The 16,876-nt window shown below is 34.1% G+C and overlaps 3 protein-coding genes across 5 annotated transcripts; 1 reads left to right on the forward strand and 2 right to left on the reverse strand.

Moving 5' to 3' along the window:
• Window positions 1–440: 440 nt before the first annotated feature.
• Window positions 441–3,178, reverse strand: LOC105198579 (probable N-acetyltransferase san). Its single transcript, XM_026135981.2, has 4 exons — window positions 2,758–3,178; window positions 2,426–2,582; window positions 789–955; window positions 441–704 (listed from the first exon to the last, which is right to left on the reverse strand). The coding sequence occupies exons 1-4, from the start codon at window positions 2,763–2,765 to the stop codon at window positions 533–535; spliced, it is 504 nt and encodes a 167-aa protein (XP_025991766.1). The 5' UTR covers window positions 2,766–3,178; the 3' UTR covers window positions 441–532.
• A 38-nt stretch (window positions 3,179–3,216) lies between these two features.
• Window positions 3,217–6,162, forward strand: LOC105198577 (upstream stimulatory factor 2). Of its 2 annotated transcripts, none has more exons than XM_011165329.3 (5): window positions 3,217–3,372; window positions 3,586–3,656; window positions 3,810–4,099; window positions 4,327–4,500; window positions 4,574–6,162. In XM_011165329.3, the coding sequence occupies exons 1-5, from the start codon at window positions 3,332–3,334 to the stop codon at window positions 4,796–4,798; spliced, it is 801 nt and encodes a 266-aa protein (XP_011163631.1). In that variant the 5' UTR covers window positions 3,217–3,331; the 3' UTR covers window positions 4,799–6,162. The 2 variants fall into 2 exon arrangements, with proteins under 2 accessions (XP_011163631.1, XP_025991765.1); XM_026135980.2 differs by having other exon boundaries at window positions 3,369–3,510.
• Window positions 6,163–6,212: 50 nt separating this feature from the next.
• Window positions 6,213–13,360, reverse strand: LOC105198578 (V-type proton ATPase catalytic subunit A). Of its 2 annotated transcripts, none has more exons than XM_026135979.2 (12): window positions 13,207–13,360; window positions 10,977–11,076; window positions 10,794–10,906; window positions 9,663–10,028; window positions 9,525–9,581; window positions 9,122–9,216; window positions 8,778–9,049; window positions 8,366–8,549; window positions 8,035–8,152; window positions 7,672–7,952; window positions 7,384–7,573; window positions 6,213–7,291 (listed from the first exon to the last, which is right to left on the reverse strand). In XM_026135979.2, the coding sequence occupies exons 2-12, from the start codon at window positions 11,056–11,058 to the stop codon at window positions 7,199–7,201; spliced, it is 1,851 nt and encodes a 616-aa protein (XP_025991764.1). In that variant the 5' UTR covers window positions 11,059–11,076; window positions 13,207–13,360; the 3' UTR covers window positions 6,213–7,198. The 2 variants fall into 2 exon arrangements, with proteins under 2 accessions (XP_025991764.1, XP_025991763.1); XM_026135978.2 differs by lacking the exon at window positions 13,207–13,360 and adding an exon at window positions 12,971–13,107 and having other exon boundaries at window positions 6,887–7,291.
• Window positions 13,361–16,876: the final 3,516 nt, after the last annotated feature.

The following is a 16,876-nucleotide window of genomic DNA, read 5'->3' on the forward strand; positions in this document are numbered from 1 at the left end:
AACAAACAATATTGCCACGTTTTCATTAGTATGATGTTGTATAATAAAGAGAATTATATAATTCATGAGCATTTTATACTTTTATATAATTATATTTTTACACTTAAATGATACACGAAAATTGAAAACTTAATTTTTTTAATTTCAAATGTTCTTTAAACTCTTTTTCTTCATATAAATACAATTTTTCAAAATTCTTGTATTTTGTTTGCACAATTAAATTACTTAAAATTATTCTTCCCATGAATTAATGTTAGTTTAGAAAATTATATGAAAAAAACTATCAGGAATATCTACATATTAATTATAAATTTATTCTTAAAATTCGATCAAGTTCTTATATTATGTAGAAAGACTGAAAAAAATCTTTTTAATCCAGTTTTCTTATATATATATATATAATCGCATAAAAAGAATAATTAAATTTGACTCACATCATATATAATATAAAATGACTTTATTGACAGAACATGGAAACGGATGTAGATTTTAAATTATGAAAAACATAAATTAATATGAACAATGCTACTTGTTAGTTGACCGTTTGATGATTCGTTTGATTCGTTCGTGGACGCAGTGTTTTCTGCAGCACATGCGCATCCGCTGGTTCTATTCTCTTATAGTAATGTTCTTTAGTTTCGACAATCTCAAATCCGAATTTCTTATAAAAGTCAATCGCACCCTCGTTACTTATTTGAACGTGTCTGCGAATGTTAAATAATTATATTAATTTAAAAACTGTATTCTTTCGAGATAGCATGTCGCAATAAAACAAGTGCCATACTTACAGGAAGATAGAATCAAAATTGCCATCTTTATTAACATAATTTAAAACGTGCTGAACCATAACAGTGCCAATTCCTAATCTTCTATAAGGATAGAGACAACCCAATGTCATTATATATAAACGCCTAGAATTTTCCGAAGTATCTACACGGCAGCAAACTGCTCCAACCTGAGAATCGTGACACAAATCAAAACTTATAATTTTGTTCAAATTAAAATTTGGTACTATATCAATGATTCTCAGACTTTTATAATTTGCAAAAAGTACTTCAAATAATATCTTCAATAATATAAATTTTCTCTTAATTAATCTTTATCTGAATAAGCTTTTACAGAAGTATGCAGATAGTGTCATGTTCCTCGTATCATAGTATTCATAAAATCAGATCTACAATAGGTGTAACAAACCTTTAAATATATGCTTTAAGTTCTCTGATGTTTTTTTTCTGACAAAAAAATTTTCAGTGATGCCTTCAGCTGTAATCGTGCAACCTATATCAGATTACGCATTAAAGATTGAGAGAATTGGGAGTTTAAGATTAAAATTTAAGATTAAAAAACTTATCAGATAAAATTAATTTGAACCAGTTTCATTCTGATTATTGTATTCTAATCTACAATTACGCAATCCTCAATCTTCAAGGTATAGTCTGATACAAGCTTCTAGAATGTGTCATAATATACCCAAATTTTACATTCAATTTTACATTCAATTTTACATTCATGCTCCACATATTCTATTACATCTATTCATTCTAGTGTCTTGAACGCTAAACTATGCCCAGCTATACCATTGATTAGCAGAGGATCCAACTCCATGTTAAAAGTAATGTAACTTTTCATTCGTTATGTTTATAGATCAAAGTTATTCTTTATCAAATTCAATTTATTTCACTCATGAATAGCTATATATCCTACATTTTAATATATAGCAAACATGCAAGAATTTCTTTTTTTTTTCAAAGAAATAAGAAAATAAATATTTCGTTTTTTAAATTTCTTTTAGAATAGTAAACAGTAAAAAGTTTTCATTAATACATCTTAAATATAGTAATAATGCTTGACAAATAAAGTTTTTAACATGCATGGCATATGTGTATACTGGAATATTGTTACTTTAAACAACTAATTTATCATTCTTTCCCATGCTTTTTCATATCTATTAGAGCATATTCTATTTAACAATTGTAAGCGTCATTTATCCTTGTTCAATGTTTGATAAACAAGGATAAAAGAATATTATGAGCATTAAGTGAAATACACTCTATAACTAAATGAGTCATGGATATTTATAAAATGGGATGCAATTTATACAAGTTTGGGAAACCATAATCTTAAGTATATACATTTTGTAAAATATAAAATGTATGAAAATTTTGTTACGTAATCCATTACCTTGAACACAAAATTTATATATTAATTTCAATATTGTACATCATTCAAAATAGAGTTAGTATTCAAAGATCAAGTTTTAAGTGAGCTAGACATATCTCAATTGTTCGAGTTTAGAGCAAAAAATCTACATCATAGAATTCAGAGATTAGAGCAACAGGCTGATAGCTACACTCATTGTAAATCAGGGCTAAAGTAAAATCTGAGAATCGCGGTGCTAAATAAAAACCATTTGAAATCTACCCACCACTATATCATTGTAATACGCTAGCTTGGCAAGTTCACCGGCTTCCAGTACATCCTTGTAAAACTTTTCGTTGTACGAGACCGGGAACACGACTTGATTGAGCAATTTCAGCTGCTTTATGTTGTGCGGTGTCACATCACCGAGTTCTATTTTCGACCTGAAAATTGAATACAGCATTAGTGACGATCGTGCAGCTCTAACGAATTCCGAAGGCGAGGCCTATGATAATTCCGTCGCATGTTCTCCGTCCAGGAAAAGTCGACCCAGTAGAGAATTCACTCGAAACTATACCGCGCGAACAGACCTAACCTCCAAAAGATCGCGCCGCTCACCTGGTCATTTTGACGGGCGCCGAGGAAGTCTCACAATCCTTGCGATTTCGGCGGGAATAGAGTGCTTCTTCGCGACGATCCTGGACGCACCGGTGAGCAAAATAACGTTGTCGGTTACTCACGACCAATATTTCCGCGCGAAATTTCGACGGCCGAAAACATAACGAGACGCGCGCACGGATGAAGTCGCGAAAGAGAAGTCGGTAATGATAGTGAGCACCGACGAGAGACTATTTCTCTCGTCGGTGCATCCACACTGTTTTTAACGGCGGGTTGCAAAATGGATGTGACACGTAGTTCCCATTCTGACCAGAATAGATGTGCGTCACTAGTGTACGGGAATTTCGAAGCGTTATAGGAAAAAGGCCGCCGTGGCCGCTCTCTGGTTCCTCTCTGTTGTTACCAATGGTGTCAATTGACAGTCGAGACGTTTGTCATTTTGTTGGCGCCCCGTTGGATGGCGCGCATGATGCGCAACGCCATCTTACGCACCACATGACCTCGTTGCCGTGTCCCGTGACCAGCTCACGTGAATTTCGACAAATTCAAACGTTTTTTTTTTCGGCGCCAAGGAATGGACATTTTGGAGCAGCAGCTTGAACAACAGGATGTCAGGTAGCGTTTACATTAAATATCGATTGCCTGATATACGAAACACCTATCCTTTCCGTCTCGTCCGAGGTCTCCTCAAGGTCATCATCACTTAGTGCACAGTGCGCACTTACTTACGCCGTAGGATCAACTGTCGCCGAAGTAATACGCATAGCATGCAACCAAGTTAAGATAAGACGATATCGTGCTTCATAGTATCTTGTTTTGATTTTGCAGCGTCGTGAAGGACGATGGCGGTGACACGACAGGGATCGTTATAGAGGAGGCGGAGATTGTGGATTGCGAAGGTGAGAGTAAGCCATATTTTTATGAGATCTTTGAAAGCAATGTGTTCTTTCTGTTTGCAAACTCTATCAGCATCAATGTTCAGATTTAACGTGACGATGAGTGTTATGTTATCGCAGATCAATTTTTATATTTGTGTGTTCTGTACCTTTTAGGGGAACCTGTCGGAGAGGATGAGATGCGTTATCCAGAAACCTTAGCATATAGAGTTGTCCAAGTAAATGGCACGGCGGCTATACAGTCAGCCAATGAGATAGAGCTTCCTGTATCGCAACAGGGGAATAATACTGTACAGGTTCTAACTTCACCTCTGAACGGCCAGTTCTACGTTATTGGGAATGCCAATGATGTCTTTACTACAGCTCAGGCGTCGAGATCTTTGGTGCCGAGAGCAGCTACATTGCAGATAGAAACCCCGAGAAATTGTACCACTGGCTTGAAAAAGGTTTGTTAAAATTTTGAGAATAATACTGGTATTATAAAAGATATTTTGTGATAATTTTTCTATTGTTTCTTTTGCTATAAATATATAAATGGAACATAGTGTCAACTTGCCAAAACTTAAGTCTTTTTTTAATTTGTGCCATCTTCCTTGCAGTATGTAATTAATATATTATTACTTTATTTGTGTTTTAATGAAAGAAGATTTATTCCTTTTTTTAATTTTTTTAGAGAGATGACAGGCGGAGAGCAACACACAACGAAGTCGAGCGCCGGCGTAGAGATAAAATAAACAATTGGATTACAAAGTTGGGCAAGATAATTCCTGATTGCAATACTGGAACTAATACCACTGTCAGCAGCGGTAGCGGAAGTGGAGAAGGAAAAACAAACTATGAAACTCAGGTATAATTGAATGAAACTCTTATCATATGATGATTTAAATGATATTAGATTAAGTGTTGTTTTTCTATAACAGAGTAAAGGAGGTATCTTAGCGAGGGCCTGCGAATATATAGGAGAATTGCGCGCGGCTAATCAAAGCTTGGGTCAATGCCTGCGAGATAACGAGAAGCTACGGCAAGAGATCACGGCATTGAAACAATTAGTTAACCAATTGAAACGCGAGAATCTTCAACTTAGATCGCAAACTTCGTCTACGTCAACGGCCGGCAGTACCGACGTTGTACACTTGAGTCCTTAAGCTTCCTTTATTTTGTGAGTCAGTGGCTCTTTTTGTAAATATTAGAATCTATGAGTTATCTTTATCATATAAGGAAATACTAATATTCTGTTCTTTGGCGATTATAATCGGTCTTACCAATTAAAAAATTAAATTTTAGGTACTTCTAATGATATAGTCATAACTGCACACATTCATAAATTATCATCATATTAATATTCTGTATTCACATGGCTAAAGTTATTAATTTCAAATATTAATTTTTATTTAGCGAGTAAATAATTTTATTTTACATGCAAAAATTTCGTCAGAGAAATTATTTTTTGATAATAAAAAAAATAGATGACAATTTTTTATTTACATATTTCAATTCTCATGATACAATCGAAAACTCTGTAAGGAAATCTAGAATAATTTTAGTTTATTATGTAATTGTTTTGTGATAGTAAAATACAAAATGCAACAAGAAGAAAGTTACGTAAAAAGTTATAAACTTATAAAAAAAATCTTATCAAAGAATTAACTATTCATATCAATCACAAAAATAATTTTATGTAGCATTACATGCATATATGTAATTATTCTACATATACTGAAAGTTCTTTTCAATTTTTGAAAATATATTTTTACTGTTTAATAATAAATTAGACGAAATAGAAAATAATGTAGTTGTGTAGTTATGACTGTTAGAAGACCTATGTATGGCATATATGTAAATGTCAATAACCTGGTATATGTTGAAACATCGTGGCTGTGAGTATCAAACATTAAAGCCCACATTTAGAACATACTTTTATTGATATTACCGCGCTGTTTCATTATTCTATCCCTATTTTACGTATACCGATAAAAATAGGATGATATAGATAGAATGATAATAATCGCGCTAATATCTTTATAAGCGCGTTCTGAATACAGACCCAATTTTTTTTTAATTTAAACGGCAATGCAACCAAAATTTATGCTGATAAAAAAATTTTTGTTGATTCACATGAAGAGTCTACAAATGACAAACGGAAGCATATAGAACTGTGCAAAGTTCGTTGAATATTTTTTATTTTTAATACTGTTTTCATAATTAATAGAATAAAGTACTTGATAGGGTGAAATTAGGATTTAAACTGTAAATTGTGATCGACTATATACATATGGACATATATGTATTTGCACATGTATGTGTACATAGTGTACATGAAATATAGAGCAGCATACATGTGACAATAACATTTTTGTCGATACAAGACATTTTATGGAAAAAAAAAACGTCAAAAATTTTAAATCCACCAAATGTTAGATATCGGAATGTAATATACCGTTAATGTATATACCGCGAGGTTATTGTTACATAAATGATAATTATAATTAAAACAAAATCTATTAAAAATCATCTATGAGAGCTTATTTGACAGCGTCATATCCACATCCTGCAAGTCCATCTTGTGCATAATTTTATTGTATTTTTTTTTACATATCATACAATGGAAATGATATCGAAGTCAATGGAACACTAGTCATCGTGTGTACACACACACACACACACGTTCCTTTTCCTTTCGTATTTTATCTTCATAATATTGAAGACCCTACACCTAGATCGTTTGTCTAACGTATTGCGTGTATGTATATGTCCTTTTTCTAAACTTTTAAATCATGTTTGTAACGTTAAAGTATATTATGTTTAATTATGCATAACAGTTGCGATTATCGCGCTTAAATAGTACATTATGTTACAATATTTAATACTCCATGATTCACAATCTCTTTGCCATAAGATAACTGCCGTGTTATTCACGTGCCATATAACTGGTAATTAAGAGTATCTTCTCATACCACAATCTTAATCTGCGCGCGTCACGATGAAACGGCGGAGAGCCCGTTTTATACTTTCGTTTATATTACACATATACGGAAAACATATAGGAATAGTAATTTCCCGATTATTTGCACCTTTAACAAAGCGAAAAGAAAACAAAGGTATGTTTCTGCGCGAAGGTAAAAGTAAAATTACTTTCTTTGATAATATCTGATTAATTACAAGTAGCTCTGCTCTCGAGTCAAGCGGGTTAACTCTCGAGGAAGCGGAGCATATTTTTAAACGTATGCTTCGAACTCATTTAAGAATGTCCCGCTTTATTGTCACAATCGTCACGTACATGACATGACATTCTTTCGAATATTTCGCTGCACAGTAATAGGTTTCAAAACGTAGCTTCTCTATTTACAATTCACTCAAATGTTTTCAAGGATGATGTATCTTCCGCAAATAATATATGACATAATCGATAGTGCTTGTGGTCGTATTTTTAGCAGGTCACTCTGCAATTCCCTAGTTGGACCGGGACATCCTTAAATATTAGAGCCAAGTTACATAAGAACGATCAATATCTTAAAATTGCTTTTAACAAGTGACAGGGTAGGAATTTAGTCCTCTAAATTCCTAAACGCCTGTTGAATATCTTCGTGCAATTGATCGAAGTCTGCCCTGATTTTCGCCTCACCATCCTTAACAGGGTCCTAAAAATTTTAGACAAATTTTTAATAAAAAGAAAGAAATACATTAAAATTAAAATTACAAAAAGGTCAAACTTTTACTTAAAGTTACCCACCTTGAACTTCATAGAGCTCAATTGATAGAGGATATTGCCCATACTGTCCCTAATGACATTCCATGTGATTTTGTTATCTGACTGAGCTGTCGATTCCACCGCGTGTCTTGCCATATCGTAGAATGCGATCATATTTCGCAACATTCCTACGGTCTTGTAAAATGGACAGAATCGATCGTATGGCGAATAGCTAGAAAAAGATTCAAATTAAAACATTTTTTAAATTAATATTTAATTGTTGGAACATACAGTAACATTCATAAAATCGTGATGTTCGTGATATCGTACCTGTTTTGTTGCAGGAAATCGTCTTTCAATAATTTCGCTACTTCAAGTGTTATTTTATCTGTTTCTGCGAGCGAAGCCTTGCCTACTAGCTGCACGATTTCTGAAAGATCTTCCTCCTCTTGCAAGATCTCCTTTACTTTCGTTCTCAATGGAACAAACTCTGGGAAATTCTTGTCATAGAAATCATCCAGTGCTCGCAAATACTTGCTGTATGATATGAGCCAATTGATGGACGGGAAATGTTTACGTTGTGCAAGTTTCTTATCCAAACCCCAGAATACCTATGAATGAAATAATTTGTTAACAAAAAATCAATTTATTGTAATGTTTTTATTTCTTTATATGCAGATGTTATTTGCATACCTGCACAATACCGAGTGTCGCGCTAGTCACAGGATCTGAAAAGTCACCACCTGGTGGTGATACAGCACCGACAATACTAACAGATCCTTCACGGTCTGGATTTCCCAAACACTTTACTCTGCATAAAAATTAAAATGCAATATTAATCACATGATTAGATATTAGATATTACCAATTTGTCTAGACACTTATATTTCTTTCAAGATCGTACATATAATTAATATGATTTTACGTTCACTATGATATAATTTTGAGAGAGATACTTGATTACATTATTAACCATTTGACTACTTTACAATACGAGAACACACACGATGTTACACGATCATACCTTCCGGCGCGTTCATAAAAGCTGGCTAAACGAGCACCAAGATAAGCAGGATAACCAGAATCAGCAGGCATTTCAGCTAAACGACCCGAAATTTCTCGGAGAGCCTCGGCCCAACGAGACGTCGAGTCTGCCATCATTGATACGTTGTATCCCATATCACGGAAATATTCGGATAGCGTAATACCTGTGTTATGAATGACAGATTACTTATTAAAGTGTAACAATTTGAATAAAGTTTTATTTATATTAAAGAGGTTTTCTAGCCTTTTCTCACATAATATAAAAACAATCAAATTTTAAGTTTATGATATATATGAATGAAAAATCACGCGACTTTTCTCCACATTTTTTAAGCTGGAAAATTTTTTTAATTGTACATTAGTGAAACAATTTTTCTTTACATCGTACATACCAGTATAAATAGACGCTTCACGCGCGGCTACCGGCATGTTGGATGTATTGGCGACCAGAGCGGTACGTTTCATGATGGATTCTGTGACACCCTCAATTTCCACGGTCAATTCAGGAAAATCGCGCAATACCTCAGACATTTCGTTACCACGTTCTCCACAACCTACATAAATGATTACATCAGAGTTGGAATATTTGGACAAGGCCTGCGAGATGACAGTCTTGCCGCAACCAAAAGCACCGGGAATAGCCGTGGTTCCACCCTGAACACACCTGTAACATATATTGCACACATGTTTTACATATTTCTGGATACATTACATGCTTATTCAAAGATGTTCTTACGGGAAGAGAGAGTCCAAGACTCGTTGACCAGTGAGTAGAGGATGATTAGCTGGCAATTTTTCAGTGACCGGACGAGGTTGACGGACTGGCCACACCTGCATGTGCAATGATATAAATGCAAATGATAATTCATAATAGGTTAATTCAATACGTTCGAAATTTCATAAACCTAGTTTACACTGAACACTTTGATACGCGCATTAAGCAAATGTTTATAACGTTACATGTATGCTGAAGATGCTATTTTAATTCAATACGTCTGTATCGATTTTACATGTATCGTATAAAATAAATACGTCATCGTTTATCTAAGTTAATTTATTACGAATATTGTATTTGGTACGCGTATCAAATAACCGGTATAAATTAAGCCATACATTTGTCACAGAGATATATTTCGTACCTGAAGCATAGTATACTTCTGCCTCTCGCCATCGAATTCGGTCTCTAATACAACATCCTACAAGAATATTACATATGTAAATTTATATACAGAACAAATTTACATAATAATAGAATTACATAATAATAGAAATTTTACATCGACGGTGTAGTTGCCAATGGGCGCGATGTACGTGACCGTGCCTTTGCACTTGGGTGGCAGAATCATCCAATGTTTTACCAAGGTGTTCTCGTGTACGACACCATACAAGTCACCGCCCGTAATATGGCTGCCGTTTTTCACGTTATGCGGATTGAATTCCCAAGAAGCGGTACGCGAAAGCGCCGGCACGTTGATACCTTTCGGTATATAGATCGAACTTGTGAGTTCGTTGATGTCTTTTAACGGCCGTTGAATACCGTCGAAGATACTGCCGAGGATGCCAGGACCCAATTCGACGGATAGCGGTTTTCCGGTGCGAAGCACGGGATCGCCAACTGTCACACCGCTCGTCTCTTCATATACCTAAACACATTACAAGATTAGTCACTGTTCTAACATTCTAAGTTAAACGTATAGTCTGTTTTTTTCAGCTGAACTTCTTGCATCGTCAATGGTTATTCAAAATTTTGTAAAAAAATTTCTTTAAAATTTCCTAAAATTTTTGGATTTTCTAAAAATTTTATTCAAAGTTTCAGAAAATTTTTTAATTTAACCTTGAAATTTTTTATTTTATTTTTTTATGTTCTTTAATTATGCAATCACAAAGAAAAATCATTCAAGTTTTAAATATTAAATTTAAGAAAAAATTAAAAATAAATAATATAAACTAATAAATGGTATTTTAATAAATTGTTTGCAATAAACGGATCATTAAAAATATGGAGTCCAAAATGTGATTAAACATACACGTTTTGCAACGATATATTCTATCATCACTGATTTTTTTTTTATAAAAACTTGTAAGTCGCGAAAATATATATACGGATATATGTTGTATTTGTTGTTAATTGATTATCGACATTTTATGATATTATTAAGAAAAAAATGAAACAATTCAGTAGTTTCGCAAGATACATAAGTATCAATAAAATTCCATGAAGATTCAAGATTTTTAAGAATAAAAAAAAAATTTCTATAAAATGTTCAGATTTTTTTTATTTTTTCTCATAGTAAACGCTTTAACTATTCACCTTTCTTTTTTTTCCAAAAGAGAAAAAGTGAAAAGATGAAAGTATAAGAAGTTCAGCTGAAAAGAATAAACCTGTAAACATATGGTTGACTTCTCACCTGTATTGTAGCCATGTCACCTTCTAATCTGATAATTTCTCCTACTAGCTCGTAATAACCGACTCGTACCAATTCGTACATAGCAGATCCAGACATTTTTTCAGCAGTAACAACTATAACGAGAGAATGTTATGTATAAAGTACATAAGAGAACAGAATAAAATTCACGTGAAAAGAACTAACCAGGTCCGGATACTGCATAAACGTATCCGAACTTGCCTTCCCGCTCTTCATGCGCAATCTTCGCCAAACTGTGGTTCGTCATCTTGAATAGTTAATTTACCTTAAAAAAAAAAAGAAATTTTAATAACTAATACTTTATGTGTTTAATAACATTTCATTTCGCAGAAGACAGAGTTAGAAAATTGTTGAATTGAGATTATAAATGTTTTTTATCGCATTCTTACATCTTAAAGCATAAACCTTAAAGAGAAATTGTAAAAAAAGCACAAATTAAACAACACAGTACAACTCCATTTATCTAAATTTATAAAAACAAGCTCACGCTTAGTTTCAAATGTACAAACTCATAGTTGAGCTTTTATTATCCAAACTATCCAAATAGCTCAAATAATAAGAACTCGACGTTAGTTTTCTGAACATTACCTTCTATTATCTAATAAGTACTAATAAGTACTAGCAGAAGAGAGAGCTAATGAGTCTGTTATCCGAACTTCAATTATCTGAACTCTCTTGTATTCCAAAAATTTTGAATAAAGTTTTACTGTCAGCATTGTTATTTATATAAAAGTATCTAGATAATTATCTAGGTGAATAAATGGCTTTATTTTATCTTTATTGTGATTTTAATGTGTATTATCTCTATCTTAAATAAAAGGAAGTTATCTTTTTTAAATTATCTAAACTAATGTGAACAACAAATATGAAAATATTGTTCTTTAACTCTAAGTTATCATTTATCTTAACAGGAGAATTTTTTGAAACGATAACAGATTGTGCACAAATTAAAAAATAGTAGCAATGTAAAAATTGCCCCAAAACTATTAGTGGTTTGAAAGCTATTATAAAGAACTCTATCAGCTGTTATAATGTGTGAGTTATATATACTTTTTATATTTTTCAATTTTAATTTTTATTTGCATATTGATCCAAATCAAAAAAGCACATTTTTTATCAGATTAAATTATTTGAAGAATCTTTGTTTTTAAGAAATAAAAAGTTATAAATAAAATATGAATATGAATATTGTTCATATACCCTAAATTGTTTTGCTTAACAGAGATATTATCTTAAAATTATCTATATGTAAAGAAAAAAATACATAATCGAGTACATAATCTATCTGCAATACTGTCTACTGTAGAAAGTGGAAAGTCATCAAATTACATTTCAAATATTAAACATATTTTTGTTCTAAGAAATCCCATCTGTAAGTAGTATATAATACAATCAATTTTTCATAAAAACGTTTTTATTTTATCAAGAATATTTCAGAGAGAGAGAGAGAGAGAGAGACAGAGACAGATATTTAAAAAATATATTTTATAACTGGCATAAGAACAATTTTTACTCAGTAATTTTTCAAACTATCTAACTATCTAACCCGCCGGTTATGAATAAAATATTACAAAATGCAAAAAAATGTATTGTTATCATGTAAACTGACATATATTTCTCTATCTTAATTACCATAGCTCAGTCATGAATGTGCGCCAGTCAGTAATTCTTCAACTGCATTTACTTTTCTCCATTTTAAATTTGTATTAATTTAAACGTATCGAGTATAAGAGAACGTGGCGATAAAAAACATAAATGTAATACAAATGTATCGAGTATAATAAGTTCGCTTCTTTATCGCGCTTCCTACGTCTTCCTGCAATTTTTCTTACCCCCACCCACACCTCACAAGAACTAGAGAACCTGATAAATATATCGTTCGCTGCAGTTAAAGTAAATGAGACGTGAGAAAATGTAAAGGGTGAAACGGAGTAAATCAGTCAATCGTTACATGCAATTATAGAGACAAATTGTCAAGGAGGCGCAAGAAAGCGCACGCTGTCGCGCGCTGCCTGCGCCGATTCACGTGAGCAGGCTATTCAAAAAAATAGGCGTAGCCCCCACGAAGACCGCGGGCCGTCTGCTAGGTAGAGGCGAGGTTGTTTTCTCGTCGCGGTCAACTGCGATCGATCGCACGAAATATCATCGTCGACGGCTACCTCGTGATCGGCGGGCCGCGTCCTTCTCGGCCAGAAATCGGCTGGGAGTTTCGTGGATTCGCGCCCGACGAAGACGATGGCGCACGCAAAGTACCACCGGATCGATATACTACAGCACGTTCGCTCGCCTCGCTCGCGCATGGCTCTTTAACGGTGAAACGATGACTCGGATGCCGCCCGTGTGAACGAGAGGACGTTGACAGTCGCGTCAGTTGATCACAATTGTAAATACTCACGGAGAAAGATGCAACGTTTTCCAGCGTGCGTGCAGCGAGTGACGAAAGCCGTGTCCGTCTCACGAGTGCAGCCTAACAGCTATCACAAGACAGGTCAGCTGACTGAGTCGCGTGCCAATCTTCAATTACCGACTGCGCACGCGCGCTTTTAAGACGGTATTCGCATGAAAGTCACATATAGGCTGCGTTCCAAAATTCACTGTCAGCACTAGAGTCCTATATAAAGAGAGAAGCGACATCGAACTTCCACCACAACCTTCAGTATCCAATTGGTCCTCCACCGCCAATTTGGGACCGCTCCAAACACCATTCGTATCATTTTGCAAACAGCTGTGGTCACAATATGGCTGCTCGCTTAGCCAATCAAGTATCAATCAGATTACCAATCAGAGCTTTAGACATTAATGTCGCTTCTCTCTTTATATAGGACTCTAGTTAGCACTGTCAGGGGGCCTATTCTCAAAAAATATCGCATACGTAAATACTAAAGCCCGTATCAGACTACGCATTGAAAATTGAAGATTGAAGATTAAAGATAGAGCTTTGGCCAATCAAAATAAAAGGAGTTAAAATTTCTTTGTTTTGATTGGTCAAATTTCAATCTTTAATCTTCAATCTCAATCTTCAATGCGTAGTCTGATACGGGCTTAAGGAACTCTCTAATATTTGTAACGTATACTATAGTATTTTCGGATATTTTTCGAGAATAGACCCCCAATACTGTTAGTACTGTCAGAGAGGAACCTGAGAGCGGCCACGCCGGCCCAAGGTCCGTGGATTGGCGTTGGAGGGGAAGGAAGGTCGTTGCATCCACTTCAACGATGTGGAACGAAAATGGCGGCGGCCATACTTTTACTGCACACTCGCTCACTCACACAACTAATAGCTGTAGTACCTTACTATCTACGTACATACACTAACACTGACTCGCTGTCTCGAAAATGGCGGCTATGCAACGACCTTCCTTCCCCTCCAACGCCAATCCACGGACCTTGCGCCGGCCTTTTTCTTATAACGCTAAAATTCCCGGCGCACTAACGACGCACATCCATTCTGATCGGAATATGAACTAAAATTACATCCATTTTGCGACTCTGTCGATAAAAATGGTTCAAGTCTGTGCTAAAATCATATGGTGGAGGTACCCCCACTACATGATTTTAGCACAGACATGAACCATTTATCGACAGAGTCGCAAAATGGATGTAATTTTAGTTCTTATTCTGACCAGAATGGATGTGCGTCGTTAGTGCGCCGGGAATTTTAGCGTTATAAGAGGCCTGTTCGTGTTGCTGCCCTTTTTGAATTAATTTTTTTGTCGTCTCTCTCTTTCTTACAATCAAATATATATTTATCTCATCTCGAGTGCAAAAATTTTTGGGGATTTCAAGCAACTCGAACAAACCTAAGAAAAAGGCCGGCGTGGCCGCTCTCAGGTTCCTCTCTGGTACTGTCAATACTGAAAATCTATAGTGCATGTAACGTAAATTATAGATTTTTAGCACTGGTAATGAATTTTGAAACACAGCTATAATATAGTCGAATCTTATTTTTCAAGACAATCTTAAAAGGATGCTATAGTAACTGAAAAACTTCCTCGACGTCGGCGTCGGCACTGCAGATTATTTTTCGAGGGAGAAAAGGGGGGCTATTACGGTTCCTGAAACGAGATGAAGATTATAAAAGTGAGCAAATTCACTAGTTGTTGACCAATGAAGTTATAAATATTTTAGTAAATTTGCTCACTTTGGTAATTTTCACCTTGTTTTAAAAACCGTAATAGACCCCCAGGCTATCGCTCTTTGTCCAACGCATAGATCTGTCTTTGTTTTTCGATTATTTCGCCATCTGCGAAAAGACTAATCAATTACAATCACTGCTCTGGGGGTCTATCATGTAACATTTTCCCTAGGGCGGAAACGTGAAAAGTGAAAAGTTTCACGTGAACTGCACGATCATGTACGATTCCACGGAATCATGTAACTCACTCATGAGCGGAAATATGAACTTTTTCACGTGAACTTTTTCGCCATCACCCGTGATGGCGAAAAGGTGAAAATTTAGGGAATTAATAAATTGTATGTATTTTGAAATAAGAATGAAAGTGTGGTAACAGTGTGGTAACAGTTTGAAGAGATATTATTGAAGAGGTTAACCTTTTTGGTATTGCATTGCGTTGATAGGATAAAGTAATACATACATAAATAAAAATAATGCTTTTGTGATGTAATTAGGTTTGATATTTATATTTGACAAATTGATATTTTGATAATTATATAGAATGAGGTTTCATCAAATGCAAATTTAGATAAAAATATATACTTTAAACGCGTTTTGATATTCAATGATATAAGAAAGGTGCGTCTTGTGAAATAGAATATTAATCAATCATGTAAGTGTTTATAACTTATAAATTTGGAAAATACATGTGTGAGCGGAGAATTCAGTTTTGATCCATATTCTAAATTATTCAATATTTTTTAATTAAACAAAGTTAAATTTAATGACTAATGAAATTAATTTACTTTAAAATTTGCACACATAAAAAACTAATTAAAATTAATTTTGAAAAACAATGTTTGAATTAAATTACAATGTAATTTTGAGTATTAGATTACTACATAATAAAATAGTTGTTACAATATACGGATCATTAAAAATAAATGTAATATATATTATATTTGTAAATTAAGTTTATGCAATATAAGAAATATTGCTATTTATTTATGAATATTTTTTTTACAATTTTTTTTTATATAACAAAATTTTTACAGTAAATGTTATACTGTAAAAGCAGATAGAAACCTTTTTCACGATTGCTTGATAGTTGCAATGACCGAGCCTCTAATGGTGAATTTCGGAACGCAAACTAAATTTCCGCGCATTATTCATACATAAGGCTTGTTTTTTGTTTCTGCACTAGACTGCACTGGAACGTTCCTTCTTGTTTTCGCTAACTTTGAAACATCTATCTATTTCATTTTAAGTGTTCACTTATTTAGAGAGTTCAGGAACAGAAAACAAACGGATAATCGCTGTGCGTGAAAAGATTCACGTGAACTCTCTATGAGTGAAAAATGAAAAATGAAAAATGAAAAGTGAAAAGTGAAACGTGAAAAGTGAAAAGTGAAACGTGAAAAGTTCCACGTGAAATTACATGATTGACCCCCTGCTTATCACTGTTTACGCTAAGCGAAATTTGTACATGTATGTACAGCTGTTTACCTATTAAATTTTTTTGTTAGGTTTTTGACTGGAATGACACACAGTCAGTGTTGTTTGTTAGAGTTTTCTAAAGTCCGGGTTGGTCTCATTTCATACATACGAGCTGCAAAACGTTAGTAAATGACAATAAAAATTAATCTTGGTTAACAGATCTAAGCTAAAAATAAACTTTTAATTTTTTGTTCGATTTTCTCGTAAAATCTACCAGCCCAGACATTACGCCGAGATGACTGATATTCTAATCTGTACAATCGCTAACTTTGACGATTGATATCTCGGTTCGTGTGGCCGAGCGACACTTTTTTCTGCCAGATTTGTTAGTTTCATGTGAAAACGCATCGAATGAGCCTAATTTCATCAAAATCGGTGAGGAAGACCGTCTCCTTCAGTATTACCAATATATATTTCAATATTCTATATATGCAACATTAACTATAAATTTTCA

The sequence above is a fragment of the Solenopsis invicta genome, chromosome 8, assembly GCF_016802725.1.
Source record: "Solenopsis invicta isolate M01_SB chromosome 8, UNIL_Sinv_3.0, whole genome shotgun sequence".
Taxonomy (NCBI): Eukaryota; Metazoa; Arthropoda; class Insecta; order Hymenoptera; family Formicidae; genus Solenopsis; species Solenopsis invicta.

Bases quoted from the DNA above. Each gene is read 5' to 3' on its own strand.
- LOC105198577 (XM_011165329.3), top strand. From the start codon at position 3,332: ATGGACATTTTGGAGCAGCAGCTTGAACAACAGGATGTCAG. The intron at 3,657-3,809 runs GTGAGAGTAAGC...TGTACCTTTTAG, and splicing joins GGAGATTGTGGATTGCGAAG to GGGAACCTGTCGGAGAGGAT. The intron at 4,501-4,573 runs GTATAATTGAAT...TTTCTATAACAG, and splicing joins AAACAAACTATGAAACTCAG to AGTAAAGGAGGTATCTTAGC.
- LOC105198579 (XM_026135981.2), bottom strand. The intron at 956-2,425 runs GTGGGTAGATTT...CACGATTCTCAG, and splicing joins CGTATTACAATGATATAGTG to GTTGGAGCAGTTTGCTGCCG. The intron at 705-788 runs GTAAGTATGGCA...TAACATTCGCAG, and splicing joins AATTTTGATTCTATCTTCCT to ACACGTTCAAATAAGTAACG.
- LOC105198578 (XM_026135979.2), bottom strand. From the start codon at position 11,058: ATGACGAACCACAGTTTGGCGAAGATTGCGCATGAAGAGCGGGAAGGC. The intron at 10,907-10,976 runs GTTAGTTCTTTT...CTCTCGTTATAG, and splicing joins TTATGCAGTATCCGGACCTG to TTGTTACTGCTGAAAAAATG. The intron at 7,953-8,034 runs GTATGCAAATAA...TTTCATTCATAG, and splicing joins CGACACTCGGTATTGTGCAG to GTATTCTGGGGTTTGGATAA.